This window comes from Lytechinus pictus, chromosome 1, assembly GCF_037042905.1.
Source record: "Lytechinus pictus isolate F3 Inbred chromosome 1, Lp3.0, whole genome shotgun sequence".
NCBI lineage: Eukaryota > Metazoa > Echinodermata > Echinoidea > Temnopleuroida > Toxopneustidae > Lytechinus > Lytechinus pictus.
The window spans coordinates 35,741,396-35,768,523 of record NC_087245.1 but is presented as its reverse complement, the minus strand read 5'-3'; the positions used below and the strand labels follow the sequence as shown (position 1 = coordinate 35,768,523).

The window sequence follows — 27,128 nt, the reverse complement described above, 5'->3', positions numbered from 1 at the left end:
AATCCAATTTAGACTAAGGAGATGGTAATTTGTTTTACGAAAGATCGTGTCTAATGAATTACAGGAATCATCGTAGCCCGGGGGGCACTTCGATTGACGAGTGGATACCATGCGTGACCCCCCCAAAAAAAAAAAAAAAAAAACGTAATTTCTTTTTCAAGACAGGGCACGTTCCGTTCGTAACGTAATAAGGGTGTCAAAAACACTGAAATAATGAAAAAGGGGTATTTCGCTAGGAAAACTACTATCAGGTTATGTCATTAAATAATTATCAATATTTAAAAAATGAAATGCATAATCTTATTGTCAACTATTTATCTGTTCATGCATTGTGGTTGCAATAAAGTTTGAATTGAATTGATGATGTCATTTTTCCACTCAGTGCCGTAACGATTGGGGAAGGGGGTACGTGCCCCCGTGCCCACTCCCCCCTCCTCCAATCGGCTGGCAAAAAAAAACTGGGTGAAAAGAACAAAAAGAGGGAGAAAGAAAGAGAAACATATAGTGGGGGAAGAAAAAATTATTGTATGTTATATTATATTATAATATAATATTTTTATATTATATTATATTATATTATATCATATCATATCATATATCATATCATATCATATCATATCATATTATGTTATATTATATTATATTATATTATATTATATTATATTATATTATATTATATAATATTATATTATATTATATTATATTATATTATATCATATTATATTATATTATATTATATTATATTATATTATATTATATTATATTATATTATATTATATTATATTATATTATATTATATTATATTATATTATATTATATTATATTATATTATATTATATTATATTACATTAGATTATATTATATTATGATATACATAACATTATATTACATAGTATTTTTTTTCATAACTTTATGAAGCATGATATGCTTAATGTCTATGTCTATGCTCATCATTCCTGGCGCTCGCGTCGTCTGTTCAATGAGATTAAAATCCTGTTGTACTAAACTTGAACATTCCGTTTTCAAGTCATTACATACCAAATATATTTCCTCGCACTTCGAGTTGTTATTGTTTTATGCAGAGACAAAATATGCTTCTTTTTCATGGACTACTTAAAGTGTGATTGCCCTTTTTAAGGTCTGAATATTAAAAAAAATTCCAGTACGTGCTTACGTCCGCATTAGTAGATTGGTGAGGTATGTCTGCTCTTCAAGCATTCCTAAAACAGCTCCCAAAATGTCCCTTTTCTGGCCTGAATATCAAAATTCAGCTCTCGCTTCGTGCTCGCATCATTTGGTTAGTGAGAAACGTATGGTCTTAGTGCATCCTACAAACAAGCCTTAAAATGCCCCTCTTCAGGTCTGAATTAAAAAAAAAATTCAGTTCGCGCTTCGCGCTCGCAATATTTGATTAGTGATAAATTATCATGTTCATGGTTACAATGTCTACAAAAAGTGCTTCATGTGTTTTGGTGTAATTCTAACAAAATCAGCAAGCACTTGGCGCTAGCATTAGATGACTATGGTGAGATATGTATGCTCCTCGATGAATACCATTTTAAAAAATAGTCCTTAAAATGTCCCTGTTTGGAGTCAAAATATACCAAAATTTCAGCTCGCACTTCGCGCTCGTATAGTTTGTCTAGTGAGACATGTACGTATCATGTTTATAAAATTGTGCTTATAATGGCCTTTTTGGGGGTCTGAATGTAACACATTTTCAGCTCGCGCTTCGCGCTCGCATTATTTGATCAGTGAGATACATATCCGTTCAAAGGCACAGTCCTTTAAATGTCTCTATTAGGTCAGTATTCCTGGCAATCGAGCTCGCTTCGCGCGCACACTTCACTAAGTGACTAAAAAAAATTTTGGTGCCCCCAATGCCGTGACCCACGGTACGCCACTGTTCCCACTTCATGGTATTTAGCCTATTAGAAATTACAAATTCCTATGGCTGTTCGGGCCGAGTAGTGAAGGCACTTAAAAGACTAATATCGTGAGTTTTCTCGGGCTTGAGTCTATGGCTATTGGAATTCAATGTTACAATAGCAATAGTATGATAATTTTTATCTCAAACTTCTCTCAGTCGTTTCATTCGTCGCTACATTTTTAATTCACAGGGGGCTGTGCGAAGCAGAAAAAGAGAATAGAGCTACATCATTTTTACAAGTGTAGAGGAGAAAGCTCCTTTTATATTTGCTTAAGGTTAAATGTTTTTAAGTGGACCCCCCCCCCCTCGGCATCCAAAAATTTTCGCTGCCCTGCCTCATCTAATCATTTCGAGCGATTTTTTTTTTACAAACATCGAGCCAACTCACCGCGTATTCATCACGATAGCCCATAATGTCCGACTGCTTTCGTTGGAAATGTTTGTTTTTCAACGATCCGTCGAATAGGTAGGCCTAGAAATAAAATATATTTTGCAAATTTTTCTCGACCATGTGTTAATCCTAATTATTTTACGCACAAAGTCTAAATTTAAAGGAAGAAAGTTTGATATTTAAGCAATGAACCTTGTTTTCAGAATATGTAGCAGTAAAAGTCATCAAAAATACTATTTAAAAAAAAATCGAATTTGGCAGCACCACTTTCTATTGTTCTAAGCCATGCGTGCATCATGAACGTCGAGATGGGCCTTAAATGAAAAAAAGGGAAACGTATTGTTCAACTTATTTATAATTATGATGGCCGTACAAAAATTGAATTACGGTTTCCCTTTTATTCTGGGACGCATTGTAGAATAACATGTATAAACATTATTAGTCATCTTTTTAAAATTATACCCATCCATGCAACCAAATACATGATGGAGTATGTCCCGTTTGTATTTCAACCCTTTTGAAGGTCACTTATTTATTTATTTATTTATTTATTTATTCATTTACTTATTCATTTACTTATTTATTTATTTATTTATTTACTTACTTATTTATTTTAGTATTCTTTATCCCGGTTTATGGTGTAGAATAAATGGACGATGTACAAAAGACATGAGCATTGAAATTTAAAAGAGTCAGAAAAGTCACGAAACTAACTAAAGGGAAATAACCCTGAAAACCGACAAATATCCTTCAAATTCCCGGTCCATTTTGAAGTCATTATTTCAAAATATTCAGCTCGCGCTTCGCGCTCGCATTAGTGATCTAGTTGAGGTACATATACGTACCTAGTCTTGTAGAAGCTAACATATCTAAAACTCCAGACTTAAGGACCTCCACCCCACCCCCACCCTAGTCTGCTGTGCAAACCCTTCACTCGAGTTAAGGGTCTGAATGTGCAGCCTACTCATGCCTTGTGTACTGAAGCGGGTTTTGTATGTGCTAGTCTTTGCATGGAGACACACTTGTTGATCAAAGTTTCAATCAGGATCTGTGCCTGCAGACTACCCCCACCCCCAGTTGGCGTACAGATGGGCTTCGGGGCCATGGACTCCCGCATGGACTGACTGAAAAGTTTCAGCTGCCCTATATAAAATGCATAAATTTTTTTCAATGGTTCGTTGTGAATTATTTTTATTTTCTTTTCAGGAACGGATGTGTGTGACATGATTTGTCTGTTATATTGATAAACCTGAATGTTGTACAGTAAAAACATTTTTAATTTAATTTTTTTCCACTTGATATATGCAGGAAAGCTGCTCTCATATGACGTCACAAATCAAATAATTACAATTCCAATAAATTTGTTATTCTTTGATGGATTTTTCTCAAACCTTCGGCAATACTTGGGCCTATTAGTATTTTTAATGTTATGTTTACACCAAACAATACTTTTTGTCAGGGTGAACTCACTGAACTATAGTAGACTTGTTAAGAGGTTGAACGCTGCATTTTTGAGTACAAATGTCCCACTTGGCACAAATGTTCCTTGAGTCAAAAGAAAAAGATTCATCCAAAGAGACACGCTGTATCTATGCAAATAAGCAAGTAATTTGCATAAATTTGCATATTATGTCGATATAGTAAAAACAAGTATTTCAGAATATATATTTAACCAGAACTGCCCTAAAATTGGAAATAAAGACTTAGGGTAAGAAAGGGAAGAAAATTGTCATAAAATAATTGGGATACCCTTGTTTATTATTACCTTATTTACATAAATTATGCAAATTATAATTTAAAACAGAGTATTTTTTCATGAATCCTGAACTGCTTTTAAAAAACAGCAACTAATACACAATGTCAACATTCTACATGAAAGAGAATATATTAGCGAAAACATCGATATGCTTCATGACAGTATTAGTGTCTTAATTTGCTTAGAAAGAGGGCAAATATGTCAAAATGTATGACGTGATATTGCGCTAAAACGAGACCAAAACAACCTCTATGTCACAGTCACACTCACGAATCGGACAATAAAGTGATCAATGGTATGTCATTCGAGATAACACAATCTCAACACAATAGCTTCCATCGGCTTCTCGTATCGCTTTTGTTGGTGTGTCTGCCACACCGTAATCTATGATACATACGGACAAAATGCATTTCGGTATCGGTAAAACACTATTAATTTTGTTTTATTTGTTTCTAATTTGTTTCTCTTGGAAAATTTACAGGAGACATTGCTTTGCAGGTTACTGCTTTAATGAAACTCTGGCACATGAATCATGACGAATGTATCCTACCTCAATCCATATTTTAACTTTATTAAAATATATATCTTTTTGGAGACCCCGAGGTGGCAAAAACTGCATCCCCCTGCATTCCCGCCACAAAACCAGTTTGACTTGTATAATCGACTTGGAAAAGACAGATGTATGAGACATCAGTCAACATGTTTCCTGAAGAAAGTTTTTTTTATTTTATTTAAGCCTACGCCCACGGGAGCCCTCCGAATTTACCCCATCCCCTCTCCGTATTTCGACTTTAAATAAAAAAATATCGTGTTTTAAAACCATCGGCAAGGCAAATTGCGTTTTTTGGTATAATAAAGCAACTTTTATATCTATATTTTTATATTCTTTGCATTCTCCTCTTGAAAAAAAAAAACATAGAAGGCATTGTTTTATATCTCTTAAAATAAGTTCGTGTACGTGACGGTGGCCTGTCGAAGTTGCCCAATCGTTTATTTTGTTTCGACAATATATATTTAGAATATCGTCTAAATGAAACCCTCATCTGGAAAAGGGCACTTATTAAAGGCAGCATCTACATTATATAGAGGAGGCCCTGGCACTGGGAAGAGGGGGCTGAAGCTTGTTAAATTTCTTCGGACCAAAATTTTACATTGAAACTTTTTGGCTTTTCAAATTAACATCAAGAAATTTAACAAGCAAATAAACAAAATGGATTGCACTACAAAATGAAGGTTTTTTTTTGGTAACGTTTCTTTTTTTCGTTTTGTCACATCTGCCGGAATTCCAGGGGGTGCTGTCTATGGAGAATAACACACGCAGCACAGCCACCCCCCCTTTCAGAAAAATCTTGCGGGTGCTTCAGCCCCCGCTTCCAAGTACCAGGGCCTCCTCTATATAATGTAGATGCTGCCTTTAATAAGTGCCCTTTTCCAGATGAGGGCTTCATTTAGACGATATTCTAAATATATATTGTCAAAACAAAATAAAGGGTTGGGCAACTTCGACAGGCCACCGTCATGTACACGAACTTATTTTATGCGATATAAAACAATGCCTTCTATGTTTTTTTTTTCAAGAGGAGAAAGTAAAAAGGCTTCACTGTGTGTAGTAGAAATGTATCTTTCTTCCGAATGGACTCTAAAAATATTTAAATTTACCATAGAGTGGAATCAATAAAGGGGTATTTTAGAGCTTACGTGTGGCTTTTCTTCAATGTACCACAGCTCTTCTACATGTCAATTGTAGAGTATTTTCACCTCAATCTATTCCAAGATATGAGTTCTAAAGACAATAAACTATTTTTGAATACATAAAACCAAAAGGGGAAAGGGTATCCTAGGCATGCTCCTGTTGGGTTATAGCCTTTACTGTGCTATAGCATTATTACAAACTGCAAAACAACAACAACAATAATAATAATAACAATAATAATAATAATAATATTAATGATAATAATAATATTAATATAGATAAATATGAAATATAGATATAAAAGTTGCTTTATTATACCAAAAACGCAATTTGCCTTGCCGGTGGCTTTAAAACACGATATATATTTTTTTTATTTAGTGTCGAAATACAGAGAGGGGATGGGGTAAATTCGGAGGGCTCCCATGGACGTAGGCTTAAATAAAAAAAAACTATCTTCTGGAAACATGTTAACTGATGTCTCATACATCTGTCTAGTTTTCCAAGTCGATAATACAAGTCAAACTGGTTTTGTAAAGTAGCGGGAATGCCGCGGGGAATGCAGTTTTGCCACTTTGGGGTCTCCAAAAGATATATATTTTAACAAAGTTAAAATATGGATTGAGGTGGGGTACATTCGTCATGATTCATGTGCCAGAGCTTCATTAAAGCAGTAACCTGCAAAGCAATGTCTCCTGTAAATTTTCCAAGAGAAACAAATTAGAAACAAATAAAACAAAATTAATAGTGTTTTACCGATACCGAAATGCATTTTGCCCGTATATACCATAGATTACGGTGTGGCAGACACACCAACAAAAGCGATACGAGAAGCCGATGGAAGCTATTGTGTTGAGATTGTGTTATCTCGAATGACATACCATTGATCACTTTATTGTCCGATTCGTGAGTGTGACTGTGACATAGAGGTTGTTTTGGTCTCGTTTTAGCGCAATATCACGTCATACATTTTGACATATTTGCCCTCTTTCTAAGCAAATTAAGACACTAATACTGTCATGAAGCATATCGATGTTTTCGCTAATATATTCTCTTTCATGTAGAATGTTGATATTGTGTATTAATTGCTGTTATTTATAAAACAGTTCAGGATTCATGAAAAAATACTTTGTTTTAAATTATAATTTGCATAATTTATGTAAATTAGGTAATAATAAACAAGGATATCCCAATTATTTTATGACAATTTTCTTCCCTTTCTTACCCTAAGTCTTTATTTCCAATTTTAGGGCAGTTCTGGTTAAAAATATATTCTGAAATACTTGTTTTTACTATATCGATATAATATGCAAATTTATGCAAATTACTTGCTTATTTGCATAGATACAGCGTGTCTCTTTGGATGAATCCTTTTCTTTTGACTCAAGGAACATTTGTGCCAAGTGGGACATTTGTACTAAAAAATGCAGCGTTCACCCCTTTTTTTGCAGTTAACAAGTCTACTACTAGAGATATTTCTAGTTCAGTGGGTGAACTTCCCGGAACTTACCTTTACTTTTTGTCGCAGATGGCGGCAGACATTCCCGTACCATGTATACGCATGCGTTCTTTGCTTAGCAACGGGACTCATAATAAGCCTTCTTTCTAGCTGACTGAAATCAAAAGAAACTCTACAGAACATAACCTAAAACAAGGAAAAATTGAGAGAAAAGTCGTTTTCAGAAATAATTGTTGGTAAGAATATTATTCAGGAAAATTATGCCATCCTCGTGTTTAAAGTATTATTAATGACATGCATCGTAATGTGAGAAAAACTTGTCTGTAGGTGATTGACTGGAGACAGCGGAGTGTGAGGTTTTTGTGTGCGGCTGGACACGGGCAAAACATGACCGAGTGGCTGGAGAGTGCGCGGGTCGTGTGCGGTGTTGGGTGGCATCCTCTTTTGTCTTTTGATTAAACAAAAATATGTATTAACCAATGTTAATTGTTATCAGTATTTTTTCTTTATAGTATTGCCGAACACTTTGTATCAGGGTGTCTGAAGCCACACCGAAAAGTGTCAGCATAAGCCATAAAACAGGCTGAGTTTTATGGCACATTTTTGGGGGAAATTCAGGGCCTTATTCTTCTTCCGTTGAGTACAGTCTTCTTTACAGAGTATAGTCGTACTTGGCTGAGGCCGCAATCACAAAGACACATGACATTTGGTTCAGTTGAACAAAATTAAACTAGATCTAGGCCTATAATATATATGATGGGGGGACCTAAAGCTACGCACTTTGTTTCCAAATGATAAAAACTATGCCAATTGTAATATTTGAACAATTATTTTTCACTAATTTGTAATAAATATTCTAAATATCCTTAACCAAGAAGAAAATATCACAAAACTCACTAATACGAAAATCCCGCCGTGTTTTCCGAACACCTCTTAATTTCGCCGCCCGATGTAGAAGGGGTCCTAAAGCTACACACTCAATTTATCATGCAAAGAAATAGTATTTCCTGTGCCTCAATTTCTAAAATATGTCCGTATTATTATAGGAAAATATGAAATCAAAGTGAATATAACTCCGAAATTCCAAACATTTGCTGGTTTTCTCTGCATTCAAGGATTTATTGCAGCCTCTGTAGAAAAATTGAATAGGGATCGTTCGTCACAGCTTCACACACAGAGCTAGAGTGCGCATTTATTTTGCCATTGGAATTGCATGCGCGATGAGTGGTGCGTAGCTTTAGGACCCGCGTAGCTTTAGGACCCCCAACCATATAGACAGTAAAAAGATCATCTCAACTGCCACTGGAGAGCTAACGGAGGGTGAGTGGTTCCAGGGGAGTGTTTCATCAACACTTTCATCCGACAAGTTGTCAGATCTGACATCTTTCCTTGATTCTGATTGGCTGAGAGGCACTGTTACTATAGTAACTGTCAGATAAAATGGGACTTGTCGGATAAAACGTCCGACAAGTCCTTTCATGAAACGCTCCCCAGGTGGCTCCTGAAAGACTCAGTTGAAGGAGCCAAAACCACTGTTGTAGGTAGGACATTCCACAAGCAGATGGTACTTGGGAAAAAGTTCAACAAATAATTATTTATAGAAAATTTACATTTAAGTTGTAAATAATTACCATCATTAATGTTATATTACATGTAGGCCTAATAGTAATTATGTATGGCAGTGAGTCCAAACTTCGCGCGTGTCCATACTTCGCGGACGGTCATTATCTTAAAAACTAGCCAATATCCTTAAAATCTGACATCATCAACGTGAAAAGCAACCTAAAATTACCCTTTGATGTAAATTTCTTTAGGATGAGTTCAGTATTCATGAAAATATTGGCAAAAGATCGGCAAATTTGTCACCGTTCGCGCCCGTTTTGAAGAAATCTGATATTCTCAACAAGCATCACGATATCACCATTTTGCAAGCAGAAATCATCAAAAATGTGAGATAAATGTGGTACTAACCGATTCTATAACATTTTGCCATCAATCTGATATAAATATTTCACTTTTTGAGCTTGAGTTTTTGTTTAAATGTCCACAAAAACTTTGGTCCGCGAAGTTAGGTCACACTTTTTCTGAACGGTTTTCCAACATAGTGCGCATTCGCCGATCGAAATAGAATTTTGAGATCGCGATACCGGCGAATCCCCTTGACCTACTTTACATTTTCGTCCGTGATTTTATAGTTTACGATCTTGCCGTCAATGTGGTAACTATTTCTTGAATTGGTTTTGTATAAATTATGAATATTTTGTGAAAAAATTTAAGCCTGATGAATATTTTTGAAAAGTGCGCGAAGTTTGGACACCCCATCATACAACTTAAATATGGATTATGAATGAAATATACTATGCGTTGAAAATGAAGAAATCTGTGGTTTTTGTTCTGAGTACGCAAACTTTATTGTCTTGTTAATTCATGATCAAATCTTCTATTAAAGTGACAAATAAAAGAATAAACCATAATTTTTCTGCATTGAAGTTACAGCGAGACTTGGTGCCGTGTACGGCGTATCGTTTTGTAAAATACATGTAGTACCCTAGGATTATCAGAGTTTGAAACTTGATACAGAATTTTCTGGAGCGCAGTGCTCGTGATTCTAAAAAGTCCACTCAGTTACACACCAGAAAGCGATGATACATGGAAGTAAAAACTGCAGCTGCGCTGACTACGTGCCTGCCTATACCTGCAGCTGCGCTGGCTACTATTTTATACAGGCACCAATGGGAGACAGTCTGTACGGGCGCGAACAGGAGCGATCCCAGAGCAGATGAGAGCGAAATCGCTCGTCTTTCCCGTGTATTTTCAACGCTGGTCTGAGGCCTTGTCAGCTGTGGCAGGTAACGTCCCTGATCTTTCCAAGCAAGCTCTTTGATATTTTGTTCTACTTGTTGTTTGTGTAGCAATCTGAATTCAGCTGATTCAAGATGGGTCAGACCCTGACAAGAGCAGCGAAGTGGACATCAGCCAGTGAGGGCGGTGAAGGAAAGCTGGAATTCACACCAGTCAATGAGAGTCTTCTCAATAGCATCATCAAGTTCGTAGAGCCATTCCCCTCCAAGCATCCAAACGAAGCCTGCCTCGTCTTCAGAAACCCTCTACAATGGAGAACCAATCTTGAAGCATCGGCTTTCTCTGGAGACTATGAACACAAGTAAGTTAAAGGAAAATGTGGTCTTATCCTGGTAGATGCATGTTTCATTAAGCCGTTCATAACTTACGAGTGACTTACCACACGACTGGTGACCCTTTCACAGGAACTAAAAATCAACACCTATTGAAATCTGTGTATATCATTTACCACAAAATTGGATTACCAGTTGTTCATAATTTAGTCGCTTGTAACTAACAAACATCTTTATGACACATCCACCTGGTAGGTGTTTCATAAAGCTGTTCGTACATTAAGAGCGACTTTAAGAATGACTGGTGATCCTTTCTTGTGGTAAATGGTATAATAAATGGGTGATGGTGTAGCGCGTAAGAAGGGATAGCCAGTCGTTCTTAAAGTTGCTCTTAACTTAAGAACAGCTTTATTAGACGGCCCCCGGATCACACTCACACTGATATGAACAGCTTAAGTTCTCATTAGCATTTGTCATAGCGTGTTTTTCTTCAGTAAGGAATTTGTCCTCTTTTCTTTCAACCCTTACTCTCTCAAATGCACCATTATTATTACCATTTTTTGAATTCCAGAATTAAAGTTTCTGTGCTCAATGAAACCAAAATTGTCTACTGACTACTTGTACTAAAAAGCAAAGCTATCCGTTTGACTTTACTTGAGGTTGTTTTTACTGATAACAATAAACACACTGTTTTGGGGGAACGTAAACTGTAGAAGTCTTAATTAATCACTGTCATTGATTTTTTATTTTCTATATAATGAAACACAATGTTCCAAATTTAGAAGAATGGGTTGAATCTTCTCCAGGTTAACCCCCCATCTAGGTTTTTTTTTTGAGGGGGTGCAGAGTAAATATGATCCAATAGTATAATTTCAGGTAAACTCTCAAAAGTTTGCTCTAGCTGTCACACCAATTTACAAATTTTAAAGCACTTGAAAGGTTATGGTAGGGTTTCATTTTAACCCTCTTAGTTTTTTAGCCCTCTTTTTAAATTTGGGTCAATATATTTTTAGCAAAATTAAAAGAAATCTTCATGAAAATATTTGCTTTTTTAAAGATTTTTTTGTTAAATTTAATATTCAAAGTGCTTTCTGGTAATTCTTTTGACAGTGATGATGGTGTATGTTCCAATGCAACTGATAAAGATGAGCAGCCACTGCTTCAACTTCAGAAACTTGGTGAGCTACACTCCAAGCTTACCGTTCGATCTATGGAGCAGCTCGCTGCAGTTCTCAGGGTTGCTGGAGAGAAGAAGATGATAGAGACGAGGGCTATCTTAGAAAGTAAGAATCATGTCATATTTTTCAAATGCACAAATTAAAAAGTTTATGCCAACTTGTCAACTACATACATGTACATGTAGTATAGTATTACCTGTTTGAAGCTATATAAAAAAGAAATTATTTTTAGTAGTAGTAGTTCTTGTTCATTTTATGTCATGATAGCTTGGCTGAGTTAAATATGCTCGCCAAAAAGAGACGTAACTTTGAAAATCCCTTGCCTTTTCATAATTTGGAGACTATTTTTTTCTCGGAATTTTTAATAATGAATATTCTTTTTATTCATCCATTGCCCCCAGGCAACAGAGATCCGCTCGCTAAGATCCTTGGCGAAGGCTTTGCTACGGTAGAAGGAGAGGACAACTCGGCGATAAGACTGTTAGAGGAAACCCAGAAAGATGACTCAGATGAGGCTCAAGAGAAGAGATTGAAGGTCAAACTTCTTCTTCTTATCAAAGACTTTGACATGCAGCTTATGAACCAATATCTCTCAGAGGTTTCAGAGTAAGTGCCAGTTTTTTTTTTGTCGGGGGGGGGCAAATTTTTATGAGGAGTGATGGCGATTCTTGTGATGGAAAATCTGCACATTAGACTGTACTTAACTTTTCTTAGGTTGAAATATAATCTGCCTTCATCCTTTAGTGTGGCAATAATTTAGCATCAAATTAGGGACCAGAACCATTTCAAAGGAAGGATAATCTCAGGCTTTGCCATGACAGTCGTCCTTTTCACTCTCATTATTATCATTTCACCTTTTCGAGATATAATTATAAAGTGTTGTGTCCCCAGAGCAATTATGTGTTATGTATGTTTCTGAAGGTCCCTCTGTGTTACTGTTTTTTGTAGGGATATTCGTCTGACTCCACAGCAAGTGAACGATGAGGTGGAACTACTTCACAAGTTCAGTGGTGATGACAGTCACTGCGCCTTGGAGTCAATCTGCTTCTCATCTGACTACCAGTTTGATAATGGTTGCCATGCCCCGCCCTGGAGACAGGTCCATGGTGATATTGGCTATCTGCTCATCAAACCTCATGATGCCGACCAGATCTCAGTGACTGCCAATACTGCTGGAATTTATGAAAACAAGGTAGGTTTGGGCCTGTCCAAAAACTCAACACTCTATCAAATCTAAACTTTGCTCTTGAAAAATAATCAACAAGATGAAAAGATAAACATGGAAAGGGAAAGGGTGAAGTTTGAAATTTATTTTCTGGGTATTTTGTTAAAATTTGTCGCAAGATTAGATTTTCATTTTAAAAGATCAATGTTTATTGCTTGATTATTACTATTTAAAGATTCACCCTGTATGCATGCCATTTTCTTGACTTGATACACCTCTGTCTTAGCTTTAACATTGTAACAGTTGGACACTGCTTCTCAAACAAACACAATGTCAGGAAAGTTGCCAAGTGTGACGTCATTTCATATTACAAATGTTAATGTAGCTCTCCCGTTATGTCCATGAAGTCATAATCTTACATGAGTTGCAGCAACTTCATTGCAAAATCTTGTTCAACAAAATTAATATGTCCACCTTTGCGCAACATGGTCGAATGTATATGCATATTTGTAAACTGCCCGCAAGCCAGACTTAAGTCACACAGGCGGCTGACTTCGATTTAAGCACTATACTTAACCAAATGATGCAGTTGAATACCAAAGATGGTTATGTGTTTTACGTTAGCAAAATACTTAAAATTTTGGCCTTAGTTTCAAATTGAATAAAGGCCCTGTACATTGGTGTTGTGTTATTCACATTTCTTCTTGCAGGAAGATTGTCTTTGCATTGTTTTAATGTATTTTATGCTTTCCGATGTATTAAATTGTAAAATCTGGAGTATAACACAGAAAGTAAACTATTTTTTGCGCTCTTTCCTATCTCCAGGGCTGTCAAAAAGAAGGTGAAGAGATGGACTACGAACGAGTTGGTAATATCTATCGCAGCCTTGTTGCCCTGCTCTCTTCAAAGAGCGCCAAGTTCAAGCAGGTTATCGACAGTAAGGAATTTCAACTGCAGGGTGATAATAACCCCGAGCAAATCAGCAACTACGAAGAGGATTTTGACGAGGAGGATGGTACGGGGGAGAGAACAGCAAGAGAAGAGAAGAAAGAAGAGAAGGAAGAGGAAAAGAAAAAGAAAGAGGTATAGGATTTCTGCCCCCCCCTCCCTCTTCCCCACCCCTCGTTGTATATTGGTTATGTCAGAGTCAAAGGACAATGTCCTAAAGAAACCTGAGTTTAAGTGCCAGTAATCACCTCCATCAATGTTTCTCAGCTTTCCTTGTTATATATATCAAGCCTTTATTTTGGATTTTATCACTTAATGTTTTGTTTATGATCGTTTGGCATTGTACTTATTATAATGATAATAGCCACTTATTCGTGCTCTTGTTTACCATGTGATACTAGTAGTAGTTAAAAACACAAAATTGTATTGCTTGTGCACATATTCAACTACAAAATGGTATTTCACAAATTAATGTCAATGTATTTTTTTCCTGACAGAGAAAGACAAGAAAGAAAACTAAACCAGTCAAGACCTCGAAACAAGCCACACTAAACTGGAAAAACGATCTAAACAAAGAGAAAGATGACGATAAGAAGGAAAAACAGGAAAAAATATCAAGACAGACGAGGTAACTATCTAAGCCACAAATGACTGGGTCCTTTAAGAAGTATTGAAAACCAAGTGGGTTCTGGTCGCCGTCGCCAACCTCACAACTTTAACTATAATCCTGTGAACCAATTAAGAGTGAAATCTGCATTAATTATGCTTTCAAGCAAGGTTTTTCAACAACATTTATGCATTCCGACCGGTTAAAGCAGAATGATTGTTGATGTGATACAGATTCGGACCCAAAGATCTGATTAGACTTATTCAGATTCACCATCGACCTACGTGCTTATCAGGGTCTCACACTGCAGGGCAGGGAGGCTGTTGCTTAACTTTCTCCTTTGATCTCTCAAATAGTGAAGAAAAAAAGAAGAGGAGAAATTAAGGAAAAGAGTTGAAATACCATTTAAGTTAAATCTGAAAGGTCTACATGCATGCATGAGCTTTGTATATATATACCTGTCATTTTGCTGATTCCAAGATCTCACAGCAGATACAAACTTGTGGGTGCACTATTTAATTGCCATTTGATAAAGCACCCTTTCCTCGCGCAGTTACAAAGCGCTGCACTAATTGGGCCACTAATACAGTCATCTATTTTTCCTTCTCACTTTGATGACACAGTGCCTGCCATGATTTGTTATACCTATGCTTTTATCTTTTGAAGTGATCGGTTGAAGTCCAAGACCCCTGCCATGGAAGACGACTTCTCCTCCAGCTCTTCGGAGTCTGAAGAGGAGGAAGAGACAACGGACAGGAGACAGGAGCAGAATTCAGATCTTCCTTCCGAGTACTGGCAGATTCAGAAACTTGTCAAATACCTGAAGGTAAGGCTGAATTTTAACCATTCTTGAGAAAGATCTTCAAGGGCTTTCATGATCGCATTAATCTTGTCAGTAATTTTCTTTGACTAATTTGTTCTGAGCAAGGATTTTAGTGGCTTTTGATAAACAGTCACTGATAATCACTAAATATTTGTTGCATAATCCCCTGACCTTCATAAAGCTTGAAGTGGTATGGTACTGGCCAATCAAAATCATGTTTTCATGTGTATTTGTTCAAAACCTAGACCAGGATCCTATCAGAACTGTTCTTTCATATTAGCACACCATCACAAACATTTCTTCTACTGGGCCCAAGGACAATCTAATTCTTGATTAACTTTGGTTCCTTAAATTGGCAATTTTACTATTTTTCTAATTAGTCAGTCCTTATTTGTAACAGACATTAATAGAGAGCTATAAAGAATGCCCTTGATTTTGTAATTATATATATTTTTTTTCTACCTTGCATGAAAAAAGGATGATTTTTTGCAGCCAATCACATCTCGCAAGCCATTCTGCCCAAATCCGTAATTGATAAATGTATAATTGCATGAGTATAGTAATTAGTAGATAAATACCTTGTGAGTAGATAAATACATATGTGTAAATACATAAAATACATATGTATACATATTAGTAGATAAATACATATGTGAGTGAATCAGTGAATAGCATAATATGGTGACAATTGAAATGAATTGGGACTGGAATATAAATGAATTGAAAAAAAAGTATATATGTACTTCATGTAATGATTGAATTTATTAATACTGAATAAGAATAATAAGAATTAAATCATTGTTTGAAATGATTGTTTTGTAGGGAGGTAACCAGACTGCTACTGTGATTGCATTGTGCGCCTGTCGAGATTTCAACTTAGCTCAAGAGACCTGTCAGCTAGCAATCAGAGATGTCGGTGGACTGGAGGTTCTTATCAACCTTCTAGAGACTGAGGAGATCAAATGCAAGGTGAGTTTGTGGACCTTTACTCTTTCAATAAATCACGACTCAGAGACTGAAATCTGTAATAGGAATTGTTGACCTCCGGGGTTACTACTCACTGGATAAGTTTTCATGAAACAGTTAGTCGGCATCCACGCAGGTATGTATTAGGTACACAAATTCAAGATATTGAAATTCCAAATTTTCTTTGATATAGGATCCTGACCTAAATAGGATCTTTTGTAGTGACACACAATACTATGCCCCTTACCCCCATGCACCCCCACCCACAGACACCAACAGAAAAGGGGGGATTAAAAAATATGAATTGGTAAACACATTGATATAAAGATTTGAAATAAAAATGAAATGTATATTTAAAAGAACAAAAGTAAAGGCAAATGAAATCAGGAAAACATGTTATATTCCCCCCTCTCATTCAGAATGACTTAAGGCATTTATGATTAATGCCCTCCCAGGATATCAGTGAACATATAGTTGTATTTAGATACATGTAGTTTGGCTAGTATACTTTTGAATATGACAAGTTCTTATTTAGCAGTGCTTTCTACAGCAACCTGAATGCTGGCTATCCCAACTCTACCAACATTGATTATATCTTCCCAGCAAGTTTATAATTAATTGTTGACCGTGGATATTCAGGTTCATTGCACATTCTTAATACTTTTTTCCTGTCATTACAGATTGGTGCACTCAAGATCTTGAAGGAGATCTCTCAAAATACCCAGATCCGTCGGGCAATCGCTGACCTGGGCGGACTTCAGACCATGGTGAAAATCCTGAAATCACATGACAAGGAGCTCAAGTGCCTAGCAGCGGAGACCACTGCCCACGTGGCCAAGTTTAGGAGAGCCCGTAGGACGGTCAGACAGCATGGAGGCATCAGAAAGCTGGTATGTACCGGTGGAGCTCAACAATAAGAGTTGCAATCAAACATCTCCTAAAATCTGATATTAAACCAAACAGAAGCATGCGTTTGGGACCTCTGTTCATCAATGTTTTATCAACCTGTGATGAGTTGATCACATGAGTCTCTTCATTTTGCAGTACAATTAAAAGTTTGAATATTAAAGCCCAAAATGAATAGTCGCTGTGACTACCGGTAATAATTTTGAGAGGTCTGTAAAATCAAGATTTACTGTTACCAGTTATAGATCAGGGCAGCATTGCTTAAAAGTTACTATAATGGTAACTTTGCCATCCAATTGTAACTTTCATTGAGTCCTTAATTTTGATTGGCTGACGAGAACTGTTACCATGGTAGTTAATATTTAATGGCAAAGTTACCATAATACTTACTCTTATGCAACGGGCCAAGATCTAGTAAGTTCATACGTACACATGTAGTGTAAGGTCGGCAAAACTGGGCTGAAAAGCGAATGTAATATTAGGATGGTCGTGTTGGATTCTGATTGATCCTTCTTTGTGATTATTAACGCATCTTGATTTGTGTTTGAATTATACACTGCAAAAACTCTGTGTTGATTTAACACCAGCCCAGAATCTATATATGTCCACACCAGAGAAGTACTGAAACAACACCAGTTTGGAATCAAACCGATGCTGTTTTGATACTAATTGGTGTTGTATAAACACCTATCTGGTGTTAGACCAAAACAAAACTGGTGTTGTGTAACACTTCCCTGGTGTGGACATGTATAGATTCCGGCTGGTGTTAAAACAACACCAGAGCTTTTGCAGTGTAGTACTGGAATGATTGCCCCAATCAGCAAACTGATATTGAAAATGGCCATTCAATCATGGAGCTAACACAGATATTCAATAAATTGTTCTTTTTGTGAAGGTTGCACTCCTTGACTGTGCACCACTTAGTTCTGGGTCTGTCTCTGCTGAAATGGAGAAGGACATCAGCGTTGCCCGCTGTGGGGCGCTTGCCCTTTGGAGCTGCAGCAAGAGTACCAAGAATAAGCAAGCCATCCGGAAGGCCGGTGGCATTCCTCTCTTGGCCCGTCTTCTGAAGTCGCCGCATGAGAACATGCTGATACCCGTCGTTGGTACCCTCCAGGAATGTGCTTCCGAGGTATGTCTCAGCTTTTACATGCGCCTGTTACTTCAAAGGACAATCCGTCAAGTATATATGTCTAGCCGCTATTTGTTGCTTTTCTTACCTTAAATGGTCTCTTCTTGTTTTGTAATTGATATGAAAGAGTTGTAATGGTCTTGATATGTGGACTGAACTGTTTATGAAGTTTCATAACATAAGAATGGGGAAATAGTGATCGCATGCACCACTAAACATTTAAAATATTGTTACTTATGTACAAAAGGAACAATCTGATATAACTTTAGTTACATATTTTCACAGATTTGAATCTGTTTATAAATGTTTCTGTATAAGCTAGGTTGCAATTAAAACTTCACCTTTCCACCCTGTTATTTAGATGGTATGATGCATTTCCAAGAACTAAATGGTATTATATAATTTGTTATTAATTGTCTCTATGCAAAATCCACATTCTATCATGCCACTTGCTATGGTAATTTCTTTACCCAATTCACTTTTATGCTCTGTTTTCCAGTGATCACTTCTAGCTCTTTTGCTTTTTTTTTCTTTCATCATTTACAGCATAGCTACCGACTTGCCATCAGGACCGAGGGCATGATCGAAGACCTGGTCAAGAATCTCAACAGCGAGAACCAGGAGCTGCAGATGCACTGCGCCAGCGCCATCTTCAAATGTGCGGAAGAGAAGGAGACCCGGGACCTGGTCAGGACCTACGGCGGTCTGGATCCTATGGTCTCTCTCCTGGACAATTCAGACAACAAGGAACTGCTTGCTGCAGCCACCGGTGCCATCTGGAAGTGTGCCATGAGCCCGGAGAATGTGATGCGCTTCCAGGAATTGAAGGCTATTGAAAGGCTTGTTGCTCTGCTGAACGACCAACCAGAGGAGGTGAGTATTAATCAAATATTGCAATATGAAATAGTATGAACATGTGTATACAGAGAAAAAAGAGATGTGGAGAGAAGAATAATTTGTGAGTTTTTACTGACAAACCTACTCTCGACCAATCAGACGCAAGGAGCCAAATATCTATCATGGCATTCTGCTGTGAAAATTACTGGCAAGTCATTTTGTGACATGCTTCGTAGGTTCCTGTCTTACAAGGGATTGCAGTTGATTAATATTGATTTTGATAAATGAAGACAATAGATATCATTTAAAGTGATACTTGAAATGTCACATTTTATTAAAAAGAGCATGCTTGGTTATCATTGGTGAAGTACATAATTGTAGACTTCGACCAAGCTGGAGTCTAACATCTTTTTACCACTTGGGATATCTGATGTAAGAGAAACATATGATTTTACATTACTATTGTCATCCTCCTGTTGCAAATAGGTACTTGTCAATGTTGTTGGAGCCCTAGGAGAATGTGCAGCCCAGGAACCTTCCAACAGGCAGCTGATTCGCAAAGCAGGAGGTATCCCATCCTTAGTCAACCTCCTGACGGGTACCAACCAAGCCCTTCTTGTCAACGTGACTAAGGCTGTAGGAGCATGTGCCACAGAAGCTGATAACATGGGGTAAGCATCCGTCCTCTGATGTTATTCACTTCAAATCAAAACTTCAATTTATATAAAAGTAGTTCTTAACTTTGTTGCCCAACCAGCAGAAGGGTGAAGTTATACCTTGCAGCTGACAAGAAGCGTGCCCGATGCAAACCCCAGTTTTGAAGTCTTCCTGCCAGCTGTAGAATACTCAACATGCATGCATTGCATTAGTAGATGACGAGTTAGGCTCATGATTTTGGTCATGTCTTCAACTTATGAAGATGTTTTTGTTTTTGATGATGAACATGATGACAAAGATGATGGTGATGACTAAGAAGAAGATAACAATAAAATGATGACCATGGCAGAGATTATAATTACAGTTTATGTAGATTGTAATGATATCTGCAATGTAATATAAAAATTATAATTAAGATGAAGACAATATGACAAAATGGTGATGATAATGATGACAATAAAGTCATTGATGAATCCAGTAAAAAGGGATTTTTTCATTTATTATTTGATCTATCCTTCTCTTGCCATAGTATTATTGATCGGTTGGATGGAGTGCGGTTGCTTTGGTCTCTTCTGAAGAACCAGAATCCTGAGGTTCAAGCCAGTGCAGCCTGGGCCATCTGTCCCTGCATTGAAAATGCCAAGGTAAGCTAGCATTTAACCCACTTTAGGGACAGCGACAATAGAGTACCATAGTTATGACATAACAAAAAACTTTTTTTAGCATTTCAGCATTTTCGATACCATATTTCGGTTGAGCAGGATGAAATACCTCCACAAATCATATTTGGTGGGAATCTGTCCCTGGGGGCCTTAGATATGACCTCATGAATACATAATTAGCCCCATTGAAGTCAATGTATCATTGGCCCAATTCTTAATGTTAGGAAGTAATGAAAGGAAAATACTATCATTGCAAATTTGATAACTAAAAGCTGATCAAATTAAGCTTTAAAGAATTCATTTTACCAAATGGGTCAATTAATTGCTTCTCCCACTTTTTATAAATGTCGTGTCACCCACCTCTTCATGCAATTTCTTGTTTCTTATCCCATCAAATAGTATGAAATCTTTATATTTTTATGTATAAAAGCCATATTTTATTATTTATCTTTTTATTTTTACTTCTTCCTAATGGCAAACCATGTTGTATTATTTACCGATTTATTTTTTACTTTTCCTTTAATAGGATGCTGGTGAAATGGTAAGGTCTTTTGTTGGTGGGTTGGAGCTCATCGTAAGCCTCCTCAAATCAGAAGACAAAGAGGTACTGGCAAGCGTGTGTGCAGCCATAGCAAACATTGCCAAGGATGAAGAAAACTTGGCGGTAATCACAGACCACGGAGTTGTGCCCATGCTAGCCAGACTAGCCTCAACCGTGAGTAGTCCATCTCTTTGCTTTCTTGGGTCTTATGAACCAATGGTGCTTTCTTAGGTCTTATAAGCCAAGGGTAGCAACCTGAAAAAAAAAAAGAAATTGAAGAATTTTTAGGGATGGAAAGAAGTATTTGATTCAAAGTCAGTATTTTCATCATTTCAAACTTTTTCTGTTATAGACATGTGGAGAAATGAATATCACACAATATGTTACTGTAATGATGTAACACATTTCAGTGCACTTTACATGAAATGCAGAAATGTTTCATACAAGTAAAAAAAAATGGTTCACATTGATACTACTTACATTTGCAATTAATATTTGAATGTATGCTTTTGTAAATAATTAAATTTACAAAATAATACTCAAGACATCTTTGTTCTGTGTGCTGCTTTTTAAATGAAATATTGTCAACATGATGACTAATTTTTGAAATGCCTTTTCCTATAAGTTGAATGCACATTATATACTAGTATTCATTAATATATGCAGATCTTTTGTTATAAGAGACGTTCATAATGAACCAAACATTCTGTTACATGAAATGATATCTTCATGATGGAATTGTATGAAATGAAGAAGAGAGTTTTTAACTATGTAATTTTTCACTTCCGTACAGACGGATGATAAACTAAGGAGACATTTAGCCGATGCCATCGCCAGATGCTGTATGTGGGGCAACAACAGGGTGGCCTTTGGTCAGAATGAAGCCGTGGCCCCACTGGTCAACTACCTGAAGTCGCCCGATGCTTCCGTCCATTGCGCTACGGCAGAAGCCCTCTACCAACTCTCCCGAGATCCAAACAACTGCATTACAATGCACGAGAGTGGTGTTGTCAAGGTAAGCAGCTGATGAAACTGCTTGTGCTATGGCCACCTAGGGGGGGGGGTTGGGGGTAAGAAAGTCGGGACCCCCATTTTCAGCCTAAATTTACGTTCCAGAGCATAGCCAAACTAGAAAGCCATAGAAATTTCAATTTTTTTCCCCCATTCCGGAGACCCTCAAAATTTGTGATTTCTCGTTCCAATGCCCGGTCATACTCAGTGCAGCACAGTGGCAAATTGCCATTGACTGCGTTCAACGAGAGCCGAAACTTTGCACAGGGCCGCTGATTAGTTCATAGTGCAGAAACGTCATCATCAATTTTCTTGCATATTTATGCAAATGCTCCAAAACATATAATTTATGCCGTTCCAGAGCATTGCATTTTTAGCAATCGTTGATACTAGAGCAGTTCTGGAGACCCCCTTTTTAAGACCAAAGTGCCGTGCCAGAGCCCTTGATTTTCGTTTTTGGTGTTGCACATACGTATCATTTTACATGCATGTTGATTGTGCAGCAATGTGGCAATAAAAGAATTACTCCCTCCATGAGGTTGTGTTACCAACTATATCGTAGCACACACTGCAATGACAAAAATGAAATGCGAAGTGAGATAATGTATTCTCTATATTTTATTATTTTCATTTCTTTTCTTCCTTTTCACCCCCACTCTAGCTCCTGGTCTTCATGGTGGGCTCGGAGGTACCTGCTTTACAAGAGGCTGCTGCAGGCTGCATTGGAAATATCAGAAGACTGGCTCTGGCCAATGAGAAGGCCCGATATAAATAGATTTCAACCCAACCACAAGTTTTCAACCAATTAGAAGACAAGACACAGAGTGCCTGTGACCTTTTTTACAGCACCAAGAGTTTATTGATTTCATGCAGTTACTGCATACCTTTAGAAGAACAGTTTGAAGGGACACAGGCTTTAAGAACTCAGAGATCTTACATTAATTGGAACGATACCTTGACTCTTCTATCTTAAACTAGACAGATTCGGGTTCATACGACATCATGTAGATGCTGAATTTCTTTTGGGATTTGTGAAAACAATTGTTTGACGCAGAAAAAGAAGTTCCGAATGTGAAACATGGCATGTTGTTACTAAATACAACAAGTAAATTATCTTATTTACATGTGTGACATTATCGTATGCTTTCTGGGACAATGTTTTTGTAACTTTTATTTTATTATGATATTGCACCGTCAAGGGAAGAGTTCCTGTTATCCATGCAAGAAAACTGATGTTAACATGATTTCTTTTCAAATGACTTTGTACACTCGGAATGTAAGCAATTTTTATTGGTAATATTTTTTTCAGTCTCACTCTTGGCCAAATTTACAGTGCCTTCCATTTCTAGCAATATTTCTTCAAATTTTCTTTTTCTCTCCCACCTCCCATTGTTATGCTTCTTTCAAAGTTAATGCTTTATGGTTCTTTGTTTTTCTTAAAGAGTTCTTATATATGAGGGATGAAATCCCATTTTTTGTTTCTCTTTCTGAATAAATTAAACACAACGTTGTTATCTTAGAGTGTAGTGGTTTCATGGTACACCATGTAAAGTGAATGCCCACTAAAGAATACAGGGTGTTCCGTGAAACCACTATCCTCTTATCCTTCGCCATGAAAATCTTTAGAAGTTACATTTTTATCTCACCCGCCTACAAGCATATTCATCTGGTCTATATCAATTTCACTATTTTCATTTTTCTAAAGAAAAACTGACATGAATCTTATTTGTCTTAAGAGGGGGTGGGATTAGTGAATTACACTTTATACAAAAAAATCAAACATATAAACAGATAATATAATTTAAACATCAATGGAAAATAGTTTTTCATTTAATTGGTTCATTTCATTAATATGTATGGAAAAGTCTGTATGTAAAAGTCTACATAAAAAAATGTTTGTAAATATATTTATAGGTAACTTTCTACAAAATACTTTATTTGTACCAATCTATTGAAAGTGAAACATTGAATTTTATTGAACACTTGTAAAGTATATATGTTAAGATATATATATTGGTATCGTCCAGTCAGTGGCAGAGTATGGAAAGTCAATGAGGGTGGTATGGAGGGGCACACTTAAAAAAAAATAATGATGGAGGCAGCTACCTCCAAGCTTTTCAGAAAATAATCCAAATAGCACATGATTCTTCGAAGATCTATTCCTTTTCATACATATTTTGTTGTTGAAATCATATGACTAGAATTGGGAGAAGTAACATGTGCATCCACAACTATCCTTCATTTGCTATGCCCGTGTATATTATAATATAAAAAAGACATGTGACATGTTTGTAATGATATTAATTTGCATGAATATATTCTAGTGATTGTGGAAACACTGTATATATTGTATATGAATAAAATCTTATTATTAATGTACTTGTTGATCAGTTATTTGTGATTTATGAAGTGTACAATGTAAATTAGGATTGCTGAAAGACCCGTTTGTTGTAGGTGGAATGGGGAAAGCGTTATCTAAGAATGGTAACCTGTCACAACATCCCATATAATTGGCTCTGATATGGGGAAGAAGATCAGTGGATGTCAGTTGGATCAGATAGACTTACCTGCTATTGCGATTGGGGCTGGAAACAAACTAAAAAATGTCTGAAAATATGCATCATGCTCTTACAAAGAGTTACGATTGATCCAATCAACCTGAACTAATAGTATATGGAAATCCATCAATGTCATAATTTTTCTCCCTGAAAATTTGCACAATGTCCTGTGTAAACAGAGGATCACGCTAAATTTTCAAGATTTTCTTATTTCTAAGTATTCTTAAATGTATCACCTGCACTCACCCACTAGCACTCACTCGCACTTTAAAAAACTTTATCTTACCTCTCCCCACTAAATATATAAACTTTCATACTTTCTATTTCGTGACATCATTTTATCTAATTATATTTATAACATATTACGGTTCCCATGTAGCCCTCCTCATGGCTGCTATTGTTCCAAGCAGTTACCTGCTTATTATAGCTGGCCCCTGCATTTTGTACCCACTTTACTATTTTACAAGAAAACTATGAATGTATGAATATACAACATACCAGAAAAAAATGTGGAATCAACATGCTTTTTTTTAGATGATGACATTGCTGGCTTTCCATAGTTGTGTTTGATTGGATCAATCATAACTCTTTGTAAGATGGGGACCAGGTTGCTCATTGGCATATTCATAAAGACATGCACAGGGCCCCGTCATGATTTTTTTTAAAGGAAATTGGCACAATGTCCTTTGTAAACAAAGCACAGTGAATTTTCAAGAGGACAATGAATGCATGAATTTTATACAATTACATCATAGTTAGAAAATATTTTGAACAAACATGCATAATACATGTTGATGCTGCTGGCCGTCCATAGTTGCGATTGATCGGATCAATCATAACTATTTATAAGACGGGGGCCCAGAACTGTTTCATTGAAATAATGCAAAAATTTAAAATGTCATATTTAGTTACTCTCTGCCCGATTTTCATGAAATTTTCAGTATTTTTTAGTCTGATTTACTTCATTTTTTTATTCAGTCAAGAGTATCCCTATAATGAGTTACAATCATTCATGCATGACCGATCATAATTTTCAACTAGGTGGAAATCAAAGGCTACTTTTCTTTCATAAGATATACAATTCATTAGATTTAATGGCAGCCAGCTAAGTAGTTTTTTACTATTAGCATAATTCATCCACTCATTTTGCATTGCTGTTAATGTATAATTCCTAGACACACTGTATTTATATATATATACCTACGTTTTCTTTTATTTACAGTGACTCAGTTCATGTGGATACATCAATTAATTCACGAGTCTTGCTTTGCCAAATGAAATGTGTAACAGATAATAAACATTTGTACACTCAATATATAGAAATATCTTTTTAATATTGAAAGTTTACAATCTGTATACCCAGCCAAAATGTAATGGTTACATATGATCCCTTTCTAAATACCTGCATGATCACAGAATAGATCCCATAATTTGAAAGGGGGGGGGGGGTAGCATTCTGTGTGTGTGAAATCATGAAGAACACAATGCTACAATTTTTTACATAGCAATTTGGAACTTTTTATTTTTCCAAATAATTATTCTGGTTCAATTGTAACATTCCAGGGAGGATGTATATAATGTACATCTCATTCCCTTGAAGATTTTAATTTCAACTACAGCATTACTACTGTTGTGTGAATAAATATGTAATTTAAAATGTCATCTTTCCATGAAACAAAACCTTAGCCCATTTAAATAACATACCCAATCACCTTACTGTTGCAATAAGCATACAAATGAAGAAAAAATATATATTTAAAGTTGAATTAAGAAGACGATTCCAAATATTGAGATATTTACATTAATAGCAACCTTACAACCCCCCAAACACTAATAGGTGATTCGACCCCCCATTTTCTTTTTTCAAAATAGTGAATTTGAACGATTTATCCCTACCCATTTTCCCTGAGTTCGCTCCTGCAATGCCTACTGAGACGGGTGTTCTTTGAGTGTGACGTCACCGGGGGGTATTCGGTCCCGGTGTAGTAAACAAAGCAGTGCCGTTTTGTGTACTATGCACGTACTCCTTCATATGGAATAACTGCAGTTGAAGTTGTATCTGCGAGCCATAGAACTTGCAAAGAGGAAATGATTAAAATATTTGTGGCCGTACTATTATTCCAAATATGTGAATTCCCTCAGAATGATACCATAGACCCTAAAGGAATAATTTCAAGGTGAATAATATGAAATTTGATCGAGATCTTCTCACCAGTCGATAACGTAGCAGACGTGTTATTATGACATATTTATCCGCGTGTGACGCGGCTCTTGCAAAAAAACACAGTTGGTTGCGGAATTGCTTTGTGCCGACCGGCCGCCCGCTCCGGCTGTCTTCAACTCACTTGCGAATTGCGTTTGTATGTGTGACGGTGACCCCTAGCGTAATTAAATATAGAAAACAACTCAGAAGGCCGAGAAAGAATACTATACGTTTGGTTCAAGATTGTTCTGTGGAATGAGCTATGAGTGGAAATGATCCAGAGGATATAAAAGTGGAGTCAAAGACAAAAGAAAAGAAGAAAAAACGCCAGGGGATCGCTGCACGGCCAAGAACTAAGTCGACATACCAGACCATAACAGTACACTCAATGCCTAGCTGGGTGTTGTGTGTACTAGTATGCGTTCAGCGCGCGCTGAGCTCGCCGCCGGAATTACTTTCCAGCTACTCACTTGATTGAACATCGTGATAAAATAAATGAGAAATAATGAAAATATCATTCAATAACTCACTGTTTGCTATCTTACATCATGATTGAAGAGTTCATGGTGGTTAT

General features: G+C 36.6%; 1 protein-coding gene across 1 annotated transcript; it reads left to right on the top strand.

Moving 5' to 3' along the window:
* The first annotated feature begins 7,322 nt into the window (after positions 1–7,322).
* On the top strand, positions 7,323–24,172 carry LOC129261846 (outer dynein arm-docking complex subunit 2-like). The gene is made up of 17 exons (XM_054899879.2): positions 7,323–7,462; positions 10,139–10,389; positions 11,471–11,643; positions 11,940–12,144; positions 12,487–12,730; positions 13,529–13,786; positions 14,149–14,279; positions 14,925–15,084; positions 15,904–16,050; positions 16,728–16,937; positions 17,849–18,085; positions 18,632–18,958; positions 19,409–19,593; positions 20,109–20,223; positions 20,768–20,956; positions 21,576–21,797; positions 22,455–24,172. Exons 2-17 carry the CDS (start codon positions 10,163–10,165, stop codon positions 22,566–22,568), a joined length of 3,144 nt encoding a protein of 1,047 aa, XP_054755854.2. The 5' UTR covers positions 7,323–7,462; positions 10,139–10,162; the 3' UTR covers positions 22,569–24,172.
* The last annotated feature ends 2,956 nt before the right edge of the window (positions 24,173–27,128 follow it).